This window comes from Perognathus longimembris, chromosome 16 (assembly GCF_023159225.1).
Source record: "Perognathus longimembris pacificus isolate PPM17 chromosome 16, ASM2315922v1, whole genome shotgun sequence".
Lineage (NCBI taxonomy): Eukaryota > Metazoa > Chordata > Mammalia > Rodentia > Heteromyidae > Perognathus > Perognathus longimembris.
The window spans coordinates 58420912-58444371 of record NC_063176.1 but is presented as its reverse complement, the minus strand read 5'-3'; the positions used below and the strand labels follow the sequence as shown (position 1 = coordinate 58444371).

The following is a 23460-nucleotide window of genomic DNA, read 5'->3' as shown; positions in this document are numbered from 1 at the left end:
CTTGCCTCTAGGCCATATTCCCAGCCCCCTAATGAACAGTTTAATAAAGTATAAAGTGAATACCAAGAAGCTGACACATGTTTTGTTGGGAGGCGCTTTAGATGGGGGCCGGGGAAGGAGGGTGAGTATAATCATTATATTCAGTGTACATATGTGAAAATTTAACCCTATTACTTGAGGGTTTGTTTGAGGTTGGGAAATATAGGAGAAAATGATGGAAGTGGTGACGTCTATCAGGATGCATTGTACTTGTAAACTGATTTGTTGAATTGAAAAAATAAGATCTGATTTATAACTTATTTCTATTAGTGCTGATTCAAAGTACAATGATGTACTATTTTGTAAAAAAAAAAAAGCAGAAGCTATATAGTGTAACATTTTCAATATTGTAATTGTACAGCATTAATTTCAACCACTAATATTGAAATCATAGAAAGTAATACACATTTATGCATGTATCTTGATTTATTAATTCAAAGCACAGTGATTCAAAATACTTCATTTACAAGAACAATTTATGCAGATTATTTGCTTTTATCAGAAATATATTAAACAAGCTTCTTAGCTATGAAGAAGTTTTTAAGGTGTTTCATTTGAAAAATTCCAACCAAGATCAAGACTGATATTTGTATAAAAGCCCACCATAAAACATTATTATTTGTATCCTCGCTGGTCATTCGAAAACTTTCCTCACGGGCCTATACAGAAGAGAAAAGATGGGTTTAGTTTCTCAAGGCACTTAGTGCATTTGCTGTATGTGTTCAAGGTATTTAATATTATCCAATTAGTATCTTATGCCAAAGAATAGTACTATCTAACTCAGACTTTTTTGTTTAACCAAGAATAAAACAGTAAAAACCCACTTATAAAACTGTAGTCTGATTTAAAATGTCAAGGACTTAATCTACTTACACATTTTCTTTACTACTGTCTATCAGGCAAAGTGAACTTTCCCTACGTGATAGACTTGCATCATTTGAGTCCTCACTTTTTTTAGGTGCTGTGCAAAGTACCTACTGGCTTTACTTAATTATCTGCTGTCTTTACTTCTCAAATAAACTGAGGCTTAGTGTGTGATAGAGCAGACTTGAGCCCATGTCTGACCAGCAACCACTGAGCACAGTGACTCAGAAAACACTTGATGTCACAAGAACAAAAATGTGATCTAGAATATGAGCATACTTGAATCTGTACAAATAAGTGAAATATGAGTGACAATACTTAATCATTCTATAAGCCCTCACCCTCTACTGATGTGTATTTGCTAAGTACGTATGGAAGAAAATAGAGGCAAATGAGCCACATCCCCCTTTCCTAGAGTGATTCACGGCCCAGCAGACAGAAAGAAAATTGCTCTCTCCCCATTCCCTGAATATCCGCATAGTTCTAGGTTTGAGACTAGGAACCAGCAGTTGATTCTTTCCTCACTTCAGGGGCTTTGGCAGGAAGAAATAAAATAAGCTGAACAGGCAGACTGACCCTTTGATAGTTTTGTTCTTTGAGTATTTGCTCAATTTGTTCAATTAGATGTTCAAGCTTGAAGGTAACTTTATTAACTTTGTCCTTTGCCTGAGCAATTGCTGCATCAAGGTCATGTTCTCCAACTCGAATATCTAAGTGGATACGCTGTACAAACAGTTAAAAAGAAGAAACTGCAAATTTAAAAAACAATTCATCTTTTGCCTTCCTTTCTTTTTGTGTCCTTCCCTCCCACCCCTCCCTCCTTTCTCTCTAGTGCCCCTTTTTGTGAGGTACCACTTAATTCTTCCTTTTATCCTGACTGGTACTGTAGTCTACTCAATACTCTTTCTAGTCTTTCTTATAATAATGCATTAAATGGAACCCATTGACCTGGAAGTATATTTTTGCCTTCCCAAATATAAAATTTTCTATTAGGTAAATGCCATTGGTGCTGATAAAATTTGACTAATACTTTTAGGAAAATTCATTTACATATAGCTGAATATTGTATGCCAAAGTACAGACTCTCTTGAATCTGTTCTCAGTACATTTAGAAAATAGCCAAACACCATATAGACTTACTGTAAGAGTTTTATTAGAGTTCCATTATTAATTCACTCCTCAGCCTTCATTTGTTTTCAAGCCTGAATAATCACAGTCCTGTTAACCTTCCCTCACAACTCTTATTTTTCAGACTCTTTAATCAGCTCTGTGGCTCTCCTTTGATGCCTTCCAAACTCTCCAGCTCCCTCTGTGGTTGTTGCATTGAGGTTTGGGCACAGGATTTTAATACATTTCTAGCCAGTTTCAGTGTAATGGTTCTGCATACCAATGTCATGCTTGAATAGTGATGCTGTGTTCTTCAACAAGGGCATGGGAGACATACTCACCAGCTTACTCCCTCCAAAGGACACAAGCTGTGTAGAATTAGATTCCAAGCAAATCATGTGTTCACCAGGTGAATGGGACGTGAAATAGAATGTTCCTTGTGCACCATATAACTTTGATAATAATACCTAGAGTTGAAGATTTTGATAGTTTAAGTTTTTTATTCTCTACTTTCCATTCTTAAGAATAAACCTAGATGGGCACTAGTGACTCATGCCTACAATTCTAGCTACTAGGGAGACTAAGATCAGGAGGATTATAGACAACACAGGCAAAAAGTTCACAAGACCCCATCTCATCCATAAAAGGTAGGCACAGTGATACATACCTGTCATCCAAGCTGCGCAGGAAGATTTCATTCCAAACCAGCCTGGACAGAAAGTGAGACCTTATCTTAAAAATTACTAGAGCTGGGCTGGGAATATGGCCTAGTGGCAAGAGTGCTTGCCTCGTATACATGAAGCCCTGGGTTCGATTCCCCAGCACCACATATATAGAAAAAGCCAGAAGTGGCGCTGTGGCTCAAGAGGTAGAGTGCTAGCCTTGAGCAGAAAGAAGCCAGGGACAGTGCTCAGGCCCTGAGTCCAAGGCCCAGGACTGGCAAAAAAAAAAAATACTAGAGCTGAAAGAGAGCTAAGGAAGGGCTGACATTGTCCAAAAGGAAATGCACACATTATCTCACTTATAAAAAGATAACCCCTCTGTATATCACCTTTATAACAACAGTTTTTAAAAATCACTACTGCAGAAAGGGCTAGAGGCATGGTGTGAGTGGTAGAGGGTCTGTCTAGCAAGTGAAGTCCTGAGTTCAAATTCCAGTACTGTAAGTAAGTAAATATAAATTTCTCTTATATAATTCTATTGAAAAGTATGCAATTCCACAAGAAGAAATCATAAGTATACTGAACATGAAAAATATAAGCCTTGCAAGTAACAGAAATCCAAAGGACAGCATGACATCCCTCCTTAATCATTGACGTATTTGTAAGGATTTAAAAGTACGTGGGGAGTATGGAGTAATAAACACTTTCCAAATATTGTTGGTGGGAATGTAAATTGAATAATTCTTTTGGAAAGCAGTTGTACAACATGTATTGAAGATAAAAGTGGAACTGGCACTTGGGAGATGGAAGCAGGAGAATCTTGAGTTTGAGGCCAGCCTCAATTGCATTGTGAAACCTGCCCCAAATAAACTAAAAAAATGTTTAAACCACAAAAATTCTATAAAAATGTATATAACTGTCACAGCATAAGAAACTTATTCCATAAGAATGCTGAAATAGGTAGTTATGTGTAAATAGGTATTCACTCTGATGTTACTAACAGAAATATTGTATTTTTGAAATAATAGTACTTTTCAATAGATTATGTTTCAGAAAAGCCAACTAAAGGGGCATTGTACAGCAGCAAAAGAAAATATTAACCTACATCTACACAAAAGATTTCCATGCTACCTTATAATAGAGCTTATAAGTTGTCATTCCATACTAATAAGTAAAAGTTGCATAAACTGAATAACAACAATTCTTAGATCTGTTAGAGAATTATGGTTTCAAAGCAAATTTCTGTCCCAAATTAGAAAGACGGATAGACAGGTGTGAAGAATTACAATCTACCAGAGCAGAATACACAAGCAAAAATCTTAGTCTATTGGTAATGGTGTAAAACAGATACAAAGACCAATGGAATAGGATAGAGGACCCAGAAACAAACCCACAACAGATACACCACCTGAATCTCAACAAAAGTGTCAAAAACATAGTTGGAGAAAAGACAATCTTTTCAATAAACGGAGCTGGGAAAACTGGACAACCACAGTGAAAGCTGAAACTTGATCCCTATCTCATCTGGTGCAAAAATCAATTCAAGATGGATTAAAGACCTTAATTTAAGACCTGGTGCTTAGAAACTTCCAGAGGAAAGCAGAGGAAATGCTTCAGTATATAAACAAAGGCAATAACTTTCTGTATAGGACTCCAAGTAGCTCAAGAATAATAGCAAGAATTGACAAATAGGATTGCATCAAATTTAATAGTTCATGAACAGCAAGAGAAATTGCTTCTGGTAATTGTACCAGAGTGAAAAGACAGTCTACAGGAAAGAAGTAAATCTTTGCCAAATATTCATCTAATGAATGATTAATATCCAGAATATATAAAGAAATTTAAAAAATAAATGCCAAAAGAACTAGTAATTGAACCAGGCACTGGTGGCTCACCCTGGTAATCCTAGCTACTGAGAAGGCCAGCCTAAGCAAAAATAACCAGCAAAATGCCAGGCTGGAGGCATGGCTAAAATAGTAGAAGGCCAGCTGAGTAAGCAAACCAGACAAGCATGAGTCTGGCTGTATGTTCAAACCCTGGTACTAGCAAAAAAAAAAAAAAAAAAAAAAAAAAAAAGAAAGAAAGAAAAGAGAACACACGTAATCCAATTAATAAATAGACAATGAGTTGATCAGACAGTTCTCAAGAGAAGTACAAATGTAGCTGGACACAGTGGCTCATATCTGTAAACTAAGCTACTCAGGGAGTAAAGATTGGGTAACATCTCAGTTTAAGGCCAGTTCAGACCAAAAATTTAGTGAGGCAGCCTATCTCAACCAATAGCTAGGTGTGATGGTATATGACTGTCATTCCAGCTGTGCAGGAAATATGAGTAGGAAGATTGTGGTCTGGGCTGACCTGGGCAAGAAGCACAATATCCTGTCCCCAAAATAGCTAAAGCAAAAAGGGCTGGAGTGTAGTTCAAGTGGTAGAGTACCTCCTAGCAAGCACAAGGCCCCGAGTTCAAGTGTCAGTATGAGAAAAAAGTACAAATGGCCAATTAATACAAAAAAAGTTTAAAAACTGTAATCAAGTCAGAACTACATTGAAACTCTATTTTACCCCAATCAGAATATCTGTAAAAACAAAAACAAAAACATGCTGGTGAGGCTGTTGGGGGGAAAGGATCACTTAGACACTATTAGTGGGAATGCAAGTTAGTGCAGCCATTATAGAAATCAACATTGTGGGGCTGGGGATAGGGCCTAGTGGCAAGAGCGCTTGCCTCGTATACTTGAAGCCCTGGGTTCGATTCCCCAGCACCACATATACAGAAAATGGCCAGAAGTGGCGCTGTGACTCAAGTGGCAGAGTGCTAGCCTTGAGCAAAGAGAAGCCAGGGACAGTGCTCAGGCCCTGAGTCCAAGGCCCAGGACTGGCAAAAAAAAAAAAAACAAAAACCAAAAAACAAAAGAAATCAACATTGTGGTTCCTCAAAAAATTAGAAGTAAACTACCACCACATCCAGTTGTGCCAATCCTGAGTGTATACCCAAAGGAATCAAAGTCAGTATACAATGGAGATATTTATTGCAGCATTGTTCACAATAGCCAAGTCATGCCTAGGTGCCCACCATAAGATAAATGGATAAATGAAAATGTATATATATACACACTGGAGTTTTGTTCATGTATAAGGAAGAACAAAGTTATATCACTTGCAGGAAAATATGCAATTGATGATCATGTTAAACTAAATAAATTAGGTTCAGAAGACAAATATTGCTTGTTTTCTTTCATACATGGTATCTAGGACAGTGTTGAGCCATGAAAGTAGAGGAGGATTATTTAGGAACAGGAAGGGAACCAGTGAGAGAGTGACAGATAGTAGGATTGAATGGTTGAGGGGGGTAAAGAATATGATCAAAATACATTTTATATGTGCAAAACTGTTGTCACAAAGCCCATTGTTATATGCAGTTAATAATAAAAATAAATTCAAAACAACTGTCTCTGTGAGACAGTACTGAGTTCCTTGTACTAGGCACATTATATCTGATTTCAACCAAAAATATGGTTCATATTAAAAGACAAAAAGTTTGAAGTAAGAAAGTATACATCAGAAACATATAGATACAGCAAGGATGTTGGAATCATCAGGTCAGGAATTTAAAAAAAAAAAAAAACTGACCTCTGTGTTAAAGACTATAATGGAAAAAACATGCAGGAAAAATAGGTAATATAGGCAGAGCAATTAAAATTCTAAGACAATAAAGTAAGTGATAGGCATAAGAAAACAGGAAATAAAGTGAATCTAAAAGCTGATTGCTTGGGAAGACCAATAAATTCAATAAACCCGTATCCAAATGACTAAGAACAAAGAGGATATAAATAATAACAAATGAAAGAGGATAAATCTCTGTAGATCCTAGGGACATTAAAAGGATAATAGAGGAATGCCTTGGACGGCTATGCCAATTAATTTGACAACCTGGTTGAAATGGACCAGTTTTTTGAAAGACACAATCTTCTTTAACTCCAAATAGTCCTATATGCACTAAAAGAAAGTGAATCAAGAGTGAATATCATTCCAAACCAGAAACTATTGGGTCCTGACAAGTTCACTGGTGAATTCTAAAAAACACTTAAGGGAAGGAATTATACTAATTTTAAAAATCTCTGTCAAAAGTTAGAAGTGGAGAGGAGGAAGATGGCGCTGTCACAATAGGGAGGTACCCCAACTCGCTCCAACCGAATAGTGAGCTGGGAACTCCAACACCCAACACCCCATCAAGAGACCAGCAAACCCAACATTCCGAACAAACAGAGAAACACAGGAAACAAAAAAGAACAAAAATAGAAGAGCCTATAACCTGTACAGAGTTGGAAAATCTCAGGGGTACCCCCACCCCCCACCCCGCCGACCCCGGCCCGAACAGGGCCAGGCTGGGAAAGGGGACCTGGCGCCGGTAAACGGGACCGCAGACCATCAGCGACCAGAGAAGCAACAGCCAAAAAGTCATGCCAGGAGCGCAGAGTCTAGACAGCAGGAGCTCAACGGGCCCCAGACAGAGCACAGACCGACAGAGACTGACCAAGACAGATGGTGGCGTGGAACCGGAGGTGTGGGACCAAATGGCCAGGAACAGACAACAACAGCAGTGGAACCAGGCAGCACAAATGGGGAGAGCAGGGACCACCACCACCAAACGACCAATCGCCACACCCCAGCACCCCAGCCCCGAAAAGCCCACAGCAGCGCAGGACACACACACAATCCAGGACCAGAGCACTCCGCACAGGTGGGCAAGCCGCCTCTCAGCAGCAATTCTCAAGCTGAGAGGTGAGCTCTTTTGACCACGGCACGTAGTGGGAAAAGAATCAAAGAAGAGCAAAGTCTCCATGCCATGCTGAACCAGCGACCCGCAAACCCCCATCAGTTACACACTAGGATCAGCACAACACAGCGGCAGGGCACAGTCCTGCAGAGAAAGACACAGAACCTACCCACCCCCAAGCGCAGCGAGGGTGACCACCTCAGCAACAACCGAGATGGTCACGCTCACCCATTGGGCAGTAAGGTTCAACAGCCAAACTCAAGCCCAGAGCCAGGACACAAACAAGTCTCCACTGACAGACCAGCGGGAACCAGCACAAAGCCAAGCCAAGGTCGCCACCTACAGATCTCCAGATGCGCAAATCACAAAGAAATATTACAAATTTCATGAAAGGTCAAGCCAACTCGCCAGCTCCAAAAAGTAGTATGACCGAAGAGGAGGTGGAGAATAAAAAAACAACTGAGGCTTAGATAGCAGAAATGATGGAACTCCTCAGGAATGAATTCAGAAAACAATTCCAGGAGTTTAGAATGGAAGTCTCGAAGGACCTTCAGGAAGTCAAGAAAGAAATGGAAGCAAAAATGGATACAGTGCACTCCTCCGTTAAAGAAGACCTTAACATCCTGAGAAGCGAAATGCATGAAAAAATAGATTTAAAATACAACTCTTTAAAAGAAGAAATTTCCATGATAAGAGCTGATCTGGCAACCATAAATAGCTCGCTGACATGCATAAACTCCACAGTTGAAGCCACATCACAAAGAATTGATCATATCAAATCCCAAATCTCTCTTTTGGACCACGATGCAGCTGATAAGGACCAGAAAATTTCCACACTCCAAGAAATGGTGAAACTCCAGGGCAGACTAATCCAGGAGCTAGTGGACAAAGACAACAGATGTAATCTGCACATACTTGGAATAGATGAAGGAGCCGAATACCAGAGCAGAGGGCTACAACATATTTTCAATAGAGTTATTGCAGAAAACTTCCCCAATCTCACAAGGGACCTCACGCAAGTAACCGAAGCCTATAGGACGCCTGGCAGACCAGACCCTAGAAAATCCTCGCCCAGGCACATAAAAATCAAGACTTCAGATCTCAAGAATAAAGAGCAAATTTTGAATGCAGCCAAAATGAAGAAAGAGCTATATTACAATGAGAAAAGGATCAGAATCACAGCAGACCTCTCCACACAAACCTACAATGCACGAATAGTGTGGAAGAACACCATCCAAGTCTTCCAGGCCTACAATTGCCAACCCAGAATTAGATATCCAGCAAAACTAGAATTCACCTTCAAGGGAAAAACCAGATCTTTCGATAGCAAAGAGGATCTAAAGGAGTATGTGAATAAAAAACTTAGCCTTACAGCGAATTCTAAGAGGGGAACCCCACCCAACAGAAAACGTACAGGACCCTCAGACAGAAACAGAAAGAAACTACAATAGCTCAATAAAGACAAGAACAAAAGGAGAGGAAAAACAGCCTAACAGGAAAATGGAAGGGAAAAAAAAACCAACCCTCTTATCCATGATCTCTTTGAATATAAATGGTATAAACTCTCCGATAAAGAGGAGCAGACTGACAGAGTGGATCCATAAACAAAAAGTCGCCATCTGTTGTCTTCAAGAGACCCATCTTACAGCAAGGGACAAAAACAGGCTCTGAATGAAAGGATGGAGCAAGATCTTCCAAGCAAATGGACCTACCAAAATGGCAGGAGTAGCATTCCTGATTTCAGACAAGCTGGACTTCTCATTAAAATCAACTCAAAAAGACAAAGAAGGGCACTACCTTCTAATACAAGGAAAAATCCAGAATCAAGACATCACGGTGATAAATATATACTCACTGAAAAAAAGAGGCCCTACATATGTCAAGCAAATTCTCACAGAACTACAGAACAAGATAGACCCAAACACAATCATAGTGGGAGACTTTAATACTCCACTCTCTCCAAGAGACAGATCCAACACCCAGAGGATTAGCGAGGGAGCTGAGGACCTAAATAACACCATATCCCAAATGGATCTGATAGATCTGTACAGTCTTTCACCCTACAGAGACCCAATACACATTCTTCTCAGCAGCCCATGGAACATACTCCAAAATAGATCATGTCATAGCCCACACAAATACAAAAGTATTGACGTCATCCCATGTATTATATCTGACCACAGTGGAATAAAGGTAACCCTCAATAACAAAGGATACCACAGAGGCTATACCAGACTGCACCCCTCACTGTTATCTAACATTTGGGTTACAGACCAAATTAAGGATGAAATTAACAAATTCATAAGCCATAACGACAACGTAATACATCACATGTATGGGATACAGCTAAGGCAGTGCTGAGGGGCAAGATCATTGCCTTCAGCACTCACATTAAAAGAATGGAAGCAGAGCAGGTGAATAACCTCACGATGAAACTAAAACATCTGGAGAAACAAGAAATAATCGAATCTAAAATGACTAGGAGGAGAGAGATCACAAAGATTAAAGAAGAGATAAATCTGATTGAAAATAGAAAGACCATTCAACAAATAAATAAAACTAAAAGCTGGTTCTTTGAGAAAATAAATAAAATTGACAGAACCCTCGCAAGACTTACAAAAAAAGAAGAGAAGAGACTCATATCTGTAAAATCAGGGACTCCACAGGAAAAAATACAACAAATACACACGATATTCAAACAATCATAAGGAACTATTTCCAGAACCTCTACTCACTAAAAAAAACAATAATTTTACAGAAATGGATCAGTTCTTAGAGAAGTGTAAACTGCCCAAACTGAATCAAGAAGAAATAAATCAACTAAATAACCCAATAACTTACAGCGAGATACAGGGGGTAATCAAGAGCCTCCCAACAAAGAAAAGCCCAGGCCCTGATGGATTCACCAACGAATTCTATAAAACCTTTAGTGAGGAGCTAATACCAATACTCCTCAAACTCTTCTGCAAAATAGAAACAGAGGGATAAATCCCAAACTCATTCTATGAAGCTAATACTATACTCATCCCCAAACCAGGCAAAGACCCAACAAAAAAAGAGAATACAATACAGACCAATATCACTAATGAACACAGACGCAAAGCTCCTCAATAAAATATTAGCTAACAGGATCCAGAAACTGATCAAGAAAATTATACATCATGAACAAGTAGGCTTCATCCCACAGACACAAGGATGGTTCAACATCCGTAAATCTATTAATGTAATTCACCACATAAACAGAACTAAAATCAAGAATCACATTGTTATCTCAGTTGATGCCCAAAAAGCCTTTGACAAAAATATAACATCCATGCTTATTAAAAGCTCTGGAGAGAACAGCAATAGATGGAACATTCCTCAAAACAATAAAAGCCATATACAACAGACGAACTGCTAATATTGTATTAAATGGAGAGAAACTAAAATCATTCCCTCTAAACTCAGGAACAAGAGAAGGATGCCCACTCTCCCCACTTCTTTTCAGTATAGTGCTGGAATCCCTAGCCATATCAAGAAGGCAAGAGGAGGACATCAAAGGGACATCCACATCAGCAAAGAAGAAATCAAACTATCCCTATTCGCAGATGACATAATCTTATATCTGAAGGACCCAAAAAACTCAGTCCCAAAACTCCTACACCTAATAAACCATTTTGGCAAAGTAGAAGGATACAAAATCAATCCACAAAAGTCAGCAGCTTTTCTGTACACCAGCAATATACAAACAGAAAAGGAAATTATGGAAATAATACCATTTACAATAGCTAAAAAAAGAATAAATTACTTAGGGATTAACCTAACTAAAGACGTGAAGGACCTATTTAATGAGAACTATAAAAATCTACAAAGGGAAATCAAGGAAGACACAAGGAGATGGAAAGACCTCCCATGCTCATGGGTAGGCAGAATCAATATAGTGAAAATGGCCATATTGCCCAAATTGTTATACAAATTCAATGCAATCCCCATCAAGATTCCAGCTACATTCTTCACTGAAATAGAGAAAGCAACCCATAAATTCATATGGAACAGCAAAAACCTAGAATAGCCAAAGCAATTCTAGGCAAAAAAAAAAAAGCAGTGCAGGAGGTATCACAATACCAGATTTCAGGCTCTACTATAGAGCCATCATAACAAAAACAGCCTGATATTGGCATAAAAACAGACCTTAAGACCAATGGAATAGAATTGAAGACGCAGAAATAAAACCGCATTCTTACAGTCAGCTGATATTCGACAAAGGAGCTAAAGACATATAATGGAAAAAACAAAGCCTCTTCAACTACTGGTGCTGGGAGAACTGGGCAGCCATATGCAGAAAACTCAAAGTAGACCCTAGCCTATCACCATGCACCAAGATCAACTCAAAATGGATCAAGGACCTCAACATCAGACCTGAATCCTTGAAACTACTGAAGGACAGAGTAGGAAAGATGCTAGAACTTACAGGCACAGGAAGGAACTTCCTGAATAGAGTCCCAGGGGCACAACAGGGGAGAGACTCGACAAATGGGACTACGACAAAATTAAAAGTTTCTGCACAGCTAAAGACAGCCACCAAACTAGAAAGATAGCCAACCATATGGGAAAGGATCTTTACCAGCACAGCAACAAACAAAGGCCTAATATCCGTCATCCACAGAGAACTCAAAAAACTATCCCCCTCCAAGCCCAGTAAACCAATTATGAAATGGGCAAAGGAGCTAAAGAGAGACTTCACAAGAGAAGAGATAAAACTGGCAAAGAAACATATGAGGAAATGTTCAACATCCCTGGCAGTAAAGGAAATGCAAATAAAAACAACCCTGAGATACCACCTCACTCCAGTTAGAATGGCCTATACTCTGAACACAGGCAACAGCAAATGCTGGAGGGGGTGCAGGGAAAGAGGAACCCTTCTCCATTGTTGGTGGGAGTGCAAATTAGAACAACCACTTTGGAGAACAGTATGGAGGTTCCTCAAAAAGCTCAACATAGACATAACCTATGACCCAGCCATACCACTCCTAGGCATCTATCCTGAACAACAGGCCTCAAGATATCAAAAAGATATCTGCACTTCCATGTTTATCGCTGCACAATTCACAATAGCCAAAATATGGAAACAACCCTGATGCCCCTCCACAGATGAATGGATCCAAAAAATATGGTACCTTTACACAATGTAATACTACATAACAATTAGAAATTGTGAAATATTGGTATTCGCAGGGAAATGGTCAGAACTTGAACAAATAATGTTGAGTGAGACAAGCTTAAAACACAGAAAACAAAGGGGCATGATCTCCTTGATATATGACTGTTAAGGTGGGGGAAGGGGGATACAGTAGAGACCAGGTCTACAAAACCAAAAACTTCTTGTCAAACTCAACATATAAAGGTCAAAAATAGACCTCTCAGTGGATCACAATAGCTCAAAAGCTATGTATGTATATTCATATAAGACAAGGATAAGCAAACTCTATTGTTGATGCTACATTTAAAGCCCTAGGTGAATCTCCTTTGGCGTAGGCCATGTGGCTGCTGTATATGTTTTTGGTACACTGTGTATTGTATATATGTCTACGCGATCTAGGGAAAGGAAAGAAAAACAGGGTGTAAGATATCACAAGAAATGTACACACTGCCCTATTATGTAACTGTACCCCTCTTGCACAACACCATGTCAAAATTTTTTTTAATTAATAAAAAAAAGTTAGAAGTGGGAAGAGTATCTCCTAACTCCTTGTTGTTATTATAGGGTCTAATATTTCCCATGCTCGTTTTGAGTGTCTGGGAACAAGTAATCCTCCTGTCTCAGCTTCCTGAGTACTGGGAATGTGTGTATGCACTACTATTCCTAGCTCTTAATTCATTTTATGAGGCCAATATTACTTAATACCAAATGAGATGAAACAACAAGAAATCTATAGTTATCTCTTATGAACGTACATCACAAATCAAATGCAAAAGAATGTGAAAAGAGATAATGATGTGTAAGGCTGCTTCAAACATTCAGACATCACCACTTCATCATACTGAGTATGGTCAAACATGCTTGTAATCCCAGCTACTTGAGGGGCATAGGTAGAAGTATCACAGTTGGAGGCCAGCCTGAGCAGAATGCTGATGAGACCTTATCTCAAAGAACTTGCTAGATACTATGCCTGTAATCCCTAGCTATACTGGAGACTCCGGCAAGAGAATCTCAGTCTGAGTTTGGTCCTGAGCAAAAGCATGAGACAGTATCTGAAACGTAAAGCAACAGAAGCTCTGGGGCCATAGCTCAAGTGGGAAAAATGTTTGCTTAGCAAGTGTGAGGCCAAGTTCAAACCCCAGTACTGTAAAAGTAAAATAAAATCCATCATAACAACATATTAAGAAGAAAAACAGCATTATCATATTGATACAGTAAAAGCTTTTGCCTAAATACAGTGTCTAGGGTTGGAATTGTTGCTCAGTTGAGTGCTAGCCACTGAGTAAATGTGTCAGGTACTGAGTTCAAGTCCATCTCAGACCAAAAAAATATATCTATTCATGATTTTTAAGTCCCTTATTGAAGTAGGAATAGAAAGGAACTTAACTGATATAATGCATCATATCTACAAATCTTATAGCCTACAGAGCAATGTACTTAAAGATAAGAACCTAAGGCCTTTGTCCCTACGATCAAGAAGAAGGCTTGATACCACCTCTTGGTACCAATGTTTTTACGTTGTGCTGAAAGTTCCTGCTATGCAGGAAGAAGAGGAATTCAAGGACAAATTGGGAAAGAAGAAATAAAACTATTCATAGGTGGTATGGTTTATGTATAAAATCCAAAATAACTGTACAACTGAGAACTAATAAGCAATTATAGTAAGGCTGAAGGACTCCAGATTAATTCATGAAAGTGAATCATTTTTCTATTATGAAAAATAAGTGTGTGAAATGAAAAAGCACAATACTGTTTACATTAACACCCTTCTAATAATGAAATGTTTGTAAATCTAGAAAAATGTGCAAGATCAATGTAAGCAATCTTGTAGTATAATGGGTAAAATCAAGGAATTAAATGGAGAGCAGTTCATGTTCATGGATGAGAAGACTGAATATCATCAAAATGTCAGTTCTTCCCAATTTACCATACCAATAAAATATTAACAAGTTACTTTGTGAATTGACAGTCTGATTCTAATGTTCATATGCAAATGCAAAAGTTCTACCAAGCCCAGCACACTATTGAGGGAGAAGAGGCAAGTTGGAGGACTGACACTTCCAACTTTAATCAAAGCCACAGTAATCATGACTGTGTGGTACTGGATCGATCAGTGGGCAGAATGGAGAGTCTAGAAATAAATCCACAAAGGAAAAAAAATGCAGTGGAGAAAAGATTGTCTTTTCTGTGGTGCAAAAGGAACCTGTGCTCTGAATCTTGGCCCAAGTATAAACAAAATGTAGGGTAATGGTAGGGACCTTATAAGGGGCTCTGGGGCCAGGCACTGGTGGCACATGCCTGTAGTCCCCATGCTCAGAAGGCTGAGATCTGAGGATCACAGTTCCAAGCCAGCTCAGACAGGAAAGTACATGAGACGCTTATCTCCAGTAAAGCACCAAAAAAAAAAAAAAAAAAAAAAGCCAAAATGGAGCTGTAGCTCAAGTGATAGAGTGCTAGCCTTGAGCAAAAAAGCAGAGACAAATAGAAACAGGAGGATCACTACCAGATACATTTTATGAGGCCAGCATTACATTAGCCCAAAAACAGATAGGGACCCAATGAAAAAAAGAGAACTATAGACCAACTATAGACCAATCTCTGATGAACATAGGTGCAAAACTCCTTAATAAAATACTAGCCACAGAAATCAACTAAAAACAATATATACACTAGGATCAAGTGGGTTTTATCCTAGAGGTTCAAGGCTAGTTTAATATATGTAAATCTATAAATGTAGTATACCACAGTAACAGAGCTTAAGACAAGAATCACATGATCATCTCAATTGATGCAGAAAAACACCTTAGACAAAATCAAACATCTGTCCATGTTAAAAACTCTGGAGAAGATAGAAATAGAATGAACATACCTCAACATAATAAAGGCTACATATAACAGACCAACAGCCAATATTATACTAAATGGTGAAAAATGAAAACAGTTTCCTCTAAAATCAGGACCAATGCAAGGATGTCCACTTTCTCTACTCCTTTTTAATGTAAGTCTGGACCTCCTAGATAGCAATAAGGCAAGAGAAAGACATAAAATGGATTCATATAGGAAAAGAAGTCAAACTACCCCCTCCTTACAGATGTTATATCCTCCTTACATGATGTTATATCTAAAGTACCTGAGAGACTCCATCCTCAAGCTCCTAAAGCTGATCAGTAACTTTGGCAAAGTAGGATCAACCCACAAAAGTCAGAAGCCTTTCTGCATACCAACAGTGTAAAGCAAAGAGGGAAATCAGGAAAACAATTCAATTGCAATAGTCTCAAAAATTTTCGTAATAAACCTAACCAAGAAAGTAAAAGACCTCTGTAGTGAAAACTATGAAAATCCTGAAGAAAGAAATAGAACACAATATCAGGAAATGGAAAGATCTTCCATTTTCATGGGTAGTGAAAATGGTCACACTGCCAAAGGCAATCTACAAATTTAATTCAATCCCCACCAAAATCCCAATGACATTCTTTACCAAGATAGAGAAAGCAACCCAAAAATTCATATGAAACAACAAAAGGCCTCAAATAGCCAAAGCAGTTCTAGGCTGAAAAAAAGCAATGCTGGTAGTATCACAATCCTAGATCTCAAGCTTTACAACAGAGTTATAATAACAAAATCATCTTGGTTCTGGCACAATAACAGGTTCAAAGATCAATGGAACAGACTAGATGACCAAGAAATAAAGACATATAGTTATTTGATATTTGACAAAGGACCCAAAACTATATGATGGAAAAAAGCTTCCTCTCTAACTGGTATTGGGAAAACTCAGTGATGTCTTGAAAACTAAAATTGAATCTCTGATGTCACCATGAACCAATATCAACTCAAAGTGGATCAAATATCTCAACATCAGATCTGAAAATTTGAAACTACTACAAGACAGTAGGAGAAACATTAGAACTTATAGGAATAGGTAGGGACTTTTTTTGAAGAGTACCAGGAAGGAGACTTGATAAATGGAACTACATTAAAATAAAAAGTTGGTGCACAGCAAAGGACATAGTTACTCAACTAGAAAGACAGCCAACAGACTGGGAGAAAATCTTTACCAGCAATATATCCAATAAAGACCTAATATCCAAAATATACAAGGAGATCAAAAAATTAACACCTCCCCAAACTAATAGGCCAATCAATAAGTGAGCAAAGGAGCTTGGGAGAGACTTCTCAAGATAAGAAGTAAGAATGGCAAATAGACAAATGAGGAAATGCTCGACATCCCTGGCCATAAAGGAAATGCAAATCAAAATAACTGAGATTCCATCTCACTCCAGGTGGATTGGCCAACATCAAGAATTTGAACAACGGGCTGGGGATATAGCCTAGTGGCAAGAGTGCCTGCCTCGGATACACGAGGCCCTAGGTTCGATTCCCCAGCACCACATATACAGAAAACGGCCAGAAGCGGCGCTGTGGCTCAAGTGGCAGAGTGCTAGCCTTGAGCGGGAAGAAGCCAGGGACAGTGCTCAGGCCCTGAGTCCAAGGCCCACGACTGGCAAAAAAAAAAAAAAAAAAAAAAAAAGAATTTGAACAACAAAAGCTGGCAGGAATGTAGGGAAAAGGGAACCCTACTGCACTGTTGATGGGAAGGTAAACTAGTACAACCACTCTTGTCGGGCTTAATCTCTACGTCCCCCCTGGGGAGACATCAAGCCTCTAATTGTGGGGGACACTTGGCTCTGTGCGCTGCTCCCGCCGGTGGAAGGGCAGAGCGTGTCCCGGTCGGGCCAAGCTGAGAAGAGATAGGGCTGCCTAAATCCCTGCGCGTCCCCAGCCCCCCTTACATTTAAGAGAAGGCACTGCACACGGAGATTCCAGGGAGCCGTCCGATGGTCTACCAGCTTCCAAAGGGTTTTATTCAAGGGAGGGGTTTATGTAACAGTAATGGCGGCAGGAAGAGGAGGGACTAACTGGGTATTAACGATTGGCTAATGAACTTTCCATCACGGTGATGTCATGGAGCTTCCTCTATGGGCGGAGACCACAGCCCCCTAAGGACTGGGCCTCTGGGGTCTCCAGCACCATTAGGAGACATGCTCGCAGACGAGAGGGTGGGGCTGGTTTGGCATCTCTTCCGGTAGAACCCGGAAGGAGATGGGAGTGGCCAGCAGCCAGGTCTTAAAGGTAAAGCCATCCCCTACACACTCTGGAAGGTCATTTGGAGGTTCCTCCAAAAATGAAACACAGAACTTTCCTATGACATAGCCATACCACCCTTGGGCATCTACCCAGATCATCACAAGTCAAGATACAAAGATACTTCCACATCCATCCATGCTCACTGCTGCACTGTTCATAATGGCCAAGTTACAGATGGAGCCCAGATGCCCTACAACACATGTATGGACCAACACAATGTACATATGCACAATGGAATTTTACTCATCTATTAGAATAATACTAGTCATTTGTAGGGAAGCGGATGGACCTAGAACAAACCATGTTAAGCGAGGTAAGCCAAGCCCAGAGACAAATGGTACATGTTTTCTCTCATATGTGGAAGCCAGATCTGAAATATAACTGGACATGTTAAACTATCCAGGACTGTGGGCATTCACACAGACACAGACACAGACACACACACACACACACACACACACACACACACACACACACACACACGGAGGATACCCTTAGAGGAGGAACCCAAAGATGTAACTTCTCTGAACATTTAAAATACTATTTATTGAAATGAACTCCAGGAAATGGAAACTTTTTTTTTCTTGTTACTATTGATGGTGGTGGTGGTGGTGGTGGTGTTTGGTTTTGCTTTTTTTTTCCCTTTTGGAGGGAGGGGCAAGGGAAGGATGCAGAAAGGAGGGAGGAAGGGTGAACAAATATAGGCATGCTATTCAGCATACACTGTGGAAAACTATGTAACTTGTGGACAGGGATGAAAGAGGAAAAAGTAGGGAAAGCAAAGGAAGGGGTGACATTGCCCCCCAAAAAGTGTACTTACTACTTGACTTATGAAATGGTAACCCCTCTGTATAACACCTTAATAATAACAATGAAATTATATTTTTAAAAAAACCTCAAGGACAGCACCTAGTCCTTGAGTTCAATCCCCGGGACCAGCACAAAAATAAAGGAGCAAGGGATCTGGGATTTTAAGAAATGTTGAACTAGAGTTGTTTCTTGTTAAAGAACCTCCAGTGGCAATAACATTTCTAAAAATATAGCCTATGGTGCAAGAATAAGGCCCACAATATATATTTATTGAATGTTTACAGAATTACAGAACATGTCCCTCCTCTCTTGTAGAGGAGACATTGTTTTGGGAGAAATATATGTGATATGTGTGTGCGTGTGTGATCTTGCTGTGTTGCCCAAGTTGCTTTTAAACTCCCCAGTGAGCAAGAGGTTGGTGTGACAGTCCCAGAGAAAGCTTCGCCAGATGGGAGACAGGAAGGCTTTCCTGACCCTTGTACTTTGGCACACCTGCCACTCCTGCAAAGCAGATGAGGCCTGGGCTGATGAAAGCTCACGAAGCCTCAGGATAACTAATATGAGACCCACTGTTTGATTTCTGTTAAACTTCTTATGTGAGGAAGCTACCTAGACTATAACCTTAGAATGTCGGCCCTTTCTGAGTTTTTGTGACACATCTTTATTCAGAACTATATAAAATTAATTTGCATTTATAAATATTGGTGTCTTGTAGAGCTTTAAAATGTGAGAGGGCACAGCATGTATATTCTTACAAGTGAAAAATAGTAGCAACTATGAAAGACTATTTTACCTCATCATTGTAAGTTGTAATAGTCACAAACATCCCCAAACCAGGAGCAGAATCAAGGAAATCCTGTCTCCCTCTGTCCCATTGCTGTACCTTGAATGTTCCTATTTCAAAAACATAAGAGATTATTATAAGATGTAAGGAATAGTGCTAGACAGTTGCAGCTAAATGAAATGACTTTATCAACTGTCGACATCACCAGGTGCTGCTAGTTTGAATGGCTTTTGTGATAGTTCCATCTGGCAGAATAGGGTGGTTCTTTGTGGAGAGATACTTGAGGTCTGGTCCGGCTCTCCCTTATTGAAGATTGACTTGGTAAGCCACTTCATTCAGACTTAATTTCTTACTTAAGAAAAGTGGAAACAATACATATCCTACTTAAGTATTTGAGTGGTGAGGACTATTGAAAATAAATCTACAGGTTTCTACACAGAATGTAAACACAGGCCAGCACTGACAGACTGATTCCTGGGCCTGGCCCACCCCTTCCCACCCTCCAGGAGCCCTACCTTTCATGTTTCCATCCATTACTGATCCCAGACACTTTCAGCAGAATTCCTTCCTGAGGCACACCAATGGCTATGTCACCACCTTCATTTCATTTCATTTAGGCTCCTGCTAAAGTTTGAATTACTGGTAGTGCCTCAGATTTTGTTCTTCCCACTATGTGGTAGCTATTGTGTGGTTTAACTTCCCCTGTGTCCTTGGAAGATACAGTGGGAATTTTAAAAAAGCTGACATTTTTAATATTCCAGCTACTGTGCTGAGCATTTAACATATCTCAGTTAATTGTCAAAATGCATACTGAGGAATCACCCCCAAATTTGACAAGCCTTCCACACAGCCCTCTTCTGGGAGCTGAGGCCTTAAGTGAAGCAGGTAGACAAGGTCCTTGCTCCTCTAGAACTTCCATACAGCCAGAAACAAGCAAGGCTGTGACAGGGTATTAGTGCTGCAAGAAAAGGCAAGTAACAGGTATAGACATAATGGGGCTTTGAAATTATACAGGGAAGTTGGAAAGGTTTCTCTGACATTGGAGCCTAGAGCTGAAGGAATGGAGGAGTGGAAAGATAATGTATATTTATATGTGTTTCTAATACTAAATTATTGGATAGTTTCATGAAGCTAAGGAAGAAGGCACTGCATGACCTGAGTTTGAATCCTGAGTCTGCTACTTGTTCACTTTGCTTTAGTGTCACTGTGAAATGATAGAAATGATATATACATAGGGTTGATGTCCCAAAGATTCATATATGCATAAATGGCTTATTTAGAGTGATTGGCACATATCTGGCTGGCATTGAATGTACTATTGTATAAAATGTTAATGCATTTATTTAATATGTAAGTATAAAATTTAAAATTCTCACAGTTCTCACAAAATCTCACTGATGAAAAGTGAACTAAACATCTCCTGGATGGAGACAGGAGGGAGGGACTGGGAGAGAGTGAGGAAACAGGAAACACTGTATGGAAGGAAACATACTCCTTACCTGACTCATGTAATTGTAATCCCTCTGTTTATCACCTCTATAATAACAAAGTAAATTAATTAAAAACATTAACTAGAATTTAAAATTCCTCTGGAAAAATATTGATGCTAGTAATAAGCATTGGTAATCTGTGAAGCCATTGGTAAGTACTATAGAAAGATACAGTGAAAAACACTATACATAAAGCAAACTAGGATATTACAAAATGTTTAGGATAGGCAAGGAATGGAAAGCAGGAGACAAAAAGAATAATGAAACTGTACACCTAGATCCTGCTATCAGTAATTACATGTAATATTCCCAACAGATATTAGACAAAACTTGTCAGGTTTTTTTCATTACTAGGGCTTGAATGCATGCCTCATTCATGCTCACCACTTGAATCACACCTCCAGCCCTGTTTTTGTTGGTTATTATAGAAACAGACCTCACAGACTTTTCTGCCTGGACTGGCTTCAAAAATTGTGGTCTCCCAGATCTCAACTTCATGAGTAACTATAATTACAGGCATGAACCCCTGGTGCCCATCTTAGAATGGATTTTTGTGGTCCTGGGGCTTGAACTCAGAGGCTGGGCACTATCCCTGAGTTGGTTGTTTTTTGAATTTCTTTTGTTTTGTTCTTTTGCTCAACGCTAGCACTCTACCACTTGAGACACAGCTACACTGTTTGCTTTTTGGTGATTAATTGGAGATAAGAGTCTTCAAGGACTTTCCTATGCAGGCTGGCGTTGAACTGCAGTCCTCAGATCTCAGCCTCCTGAGTAGCTAGAATTATAGATGTAAGCAACTGGCACCCAGCTAGAATGTATTTTTCTTTTTGGTGACCTGATTATAATGCAGTCTACAAGAAAAGCAAATTGAGTATTACTATACTCAAACTTTCTGTAATATTATTATACTACAGAAAGATTAACAATAAAGGAATTGAAAATATATGCCATTTTGATATGAACTTTACTAAATCCTGGTTGACTGAAAAAATACCAGATAAAGTGGATATTAGTGTAGGAAAATTACCGGGGACCAGTGACATAATGGTAAAGATGATACAGCTTATCCTCAATGTACTAAACTATGTAGCTTCAAAACACATGGAACAAAAATGGCAAATCCACATTGTCGGTGCTTCAATACTCTGCCAATATTTGATAGAACTAGATGAAAAATCAAGGATGTCGAATTACCAAACAGTATAATCAGCAGGAATGAATGGAAGTGTGTCCTACTCAGTAAGCTATTTTAAAGGAATTAATGCCAGTTGGTTTCCACATGAAAACACCAGTGTCCTTAGCATATGGCCTGGGGTTATCAGGATGGATGCCAGTGATTGTCACTTGCATTTTCTGGGACCCACTGGTCCTAAGTATTTGCCAGCCCACTCCACCCCTCAGATAGACGATGGAGGGAGGTGCTGTGCCTCAAACCACCGGTGGATGGCAGAAGAGAAGCATGTCTCAGCATCAGATGAAGCCAGTGACCATAGCACTCAGGCATGGCAGGATAAGGGCCCTATGACAGGAGGTAGTAGGACTCACAGGTCAGGAACAAGGACACTGGTTCCTAGGTGTTCTGACTTAGGCAAGATACTGTGTCTTTGGTTCCCCATTGGTAAAACAAGAATAATAATGGCATCTCTTACAGTAAGAAAAGTGAGTTAAATTTGTGTGCTGCTTGACTCAGAGCTTAGGTCATTGTGAGTTCTGTGTACTCATTTGATCATTTCCTGCATTGTTATTGAGCCTTTAAGGTGCAACATGTTTCTATCAGCTGTCCTTCAGCGCTACACATGTGAAACTGGTGTAAGAATGCCCAGTTTTATAGCTGAGGGGCCTAAGGCCTGGAAGTGCTAAGTGAGTTATTTTAAATCCTTGAGATAAGTGGCAGAACTGAGGTTACACCTCAGCAGGGTTGATTCCCAAGTTGAGATTATGTCTGTCATAACCTGTGCCTCACTTAGACCTGAATGGTGTGGATATGTGTGCTGAACTAGGCCCTCCCTCCCCCCAAAATTAAAGACTCTCTTGGCAGAGCTCACTTTCCAGATGCCTTTCTCTTGGTGTTCAGTTCAGTGAACACTGGGCGCCTGCTAGTGTCCAAGCCATGCAGATCCTGTGGGATGTGAGCTTACTCTCTTGACAGGTCAGTGAGCTGGATGTGGTCACCCCAATACTTCCAGGCTAAAAATCCTTGAGATGGACACTGTGGGTCATGGGCTTGCTATTAGAGAAAGAAATCATATTCATTGTAGGAGTGTTAGAAAGAAAATCTCCTCTAGAAGATTTTGGTACTCAGTATTGCCCTTTCAGTTTATACCTATAAACATATGTTACATATTTTATAAAATGATATCATATGCAGTCTATCCAGACTTTGATTTTTCCATCTAGTACTTTGGAGAATCATTTTTCTTTGTCTTAAATATTAAGTATTCTCCTATTATACAAAATCAAATCTATTCATAGAGCTGGAAGAAGTTCCAACGTCACTGGCTTGTTGTAAGTGTAGAGTGTGGTGAGCAGTAGGTGGTCATTCTGTGTTTGATGAAACCATTGCTTTCAAGATGCAGTGAACATGGAGACCCCTTGTAGAA

General features: G+C 39.5%; 1 protein-coding gene across 2 annotated transcripts in view; it reads right to left on the bottom strand.

The window, feature by feature from the left end:
- Positions 1 to 515: 515 nt before the first annotated feature.
- LOC125364756 (transmembrane emp24 domain-containing protein 11) overlaps positions 516 to 23460 on the bottom strand; it is a 28199-nt gene continuing 5254 nt past the window's right edge. Inside the window, exons 1-5 of one of the 2 annotated variants that reach the window (XM_048364439.1) lie at positions 19576 to 19657; positions 19380 to 19480; positions 2352 to 2477; positions 1480 to 1626; positions 537 to 698 (exon numbers count right to left, since the gene is read on the bottom strand). In XM_048364439.1, the coding sequence (XP_048220396.1) occupies positions 549 to 698; positions 1480 to 1626; positions 2352 to 2477; positions 19380 to 19480; positions 19576 to 19615 (564 nt within the window). In that variant the 5' untranslated portion in view covers positions 19616 to 19657 and the 3' untranslated portion in view covers positions 537 to 548. Of the gene's footprint in view, positions 699 to 1479; positions 1627 to 2351; positions 2478 to 19379; positions 19481 to 19575; positions 19658 to 23460 lie in introns of those variants that run through there. The other variant, XM_048364437.1, reaches the window with a different exon arrangement.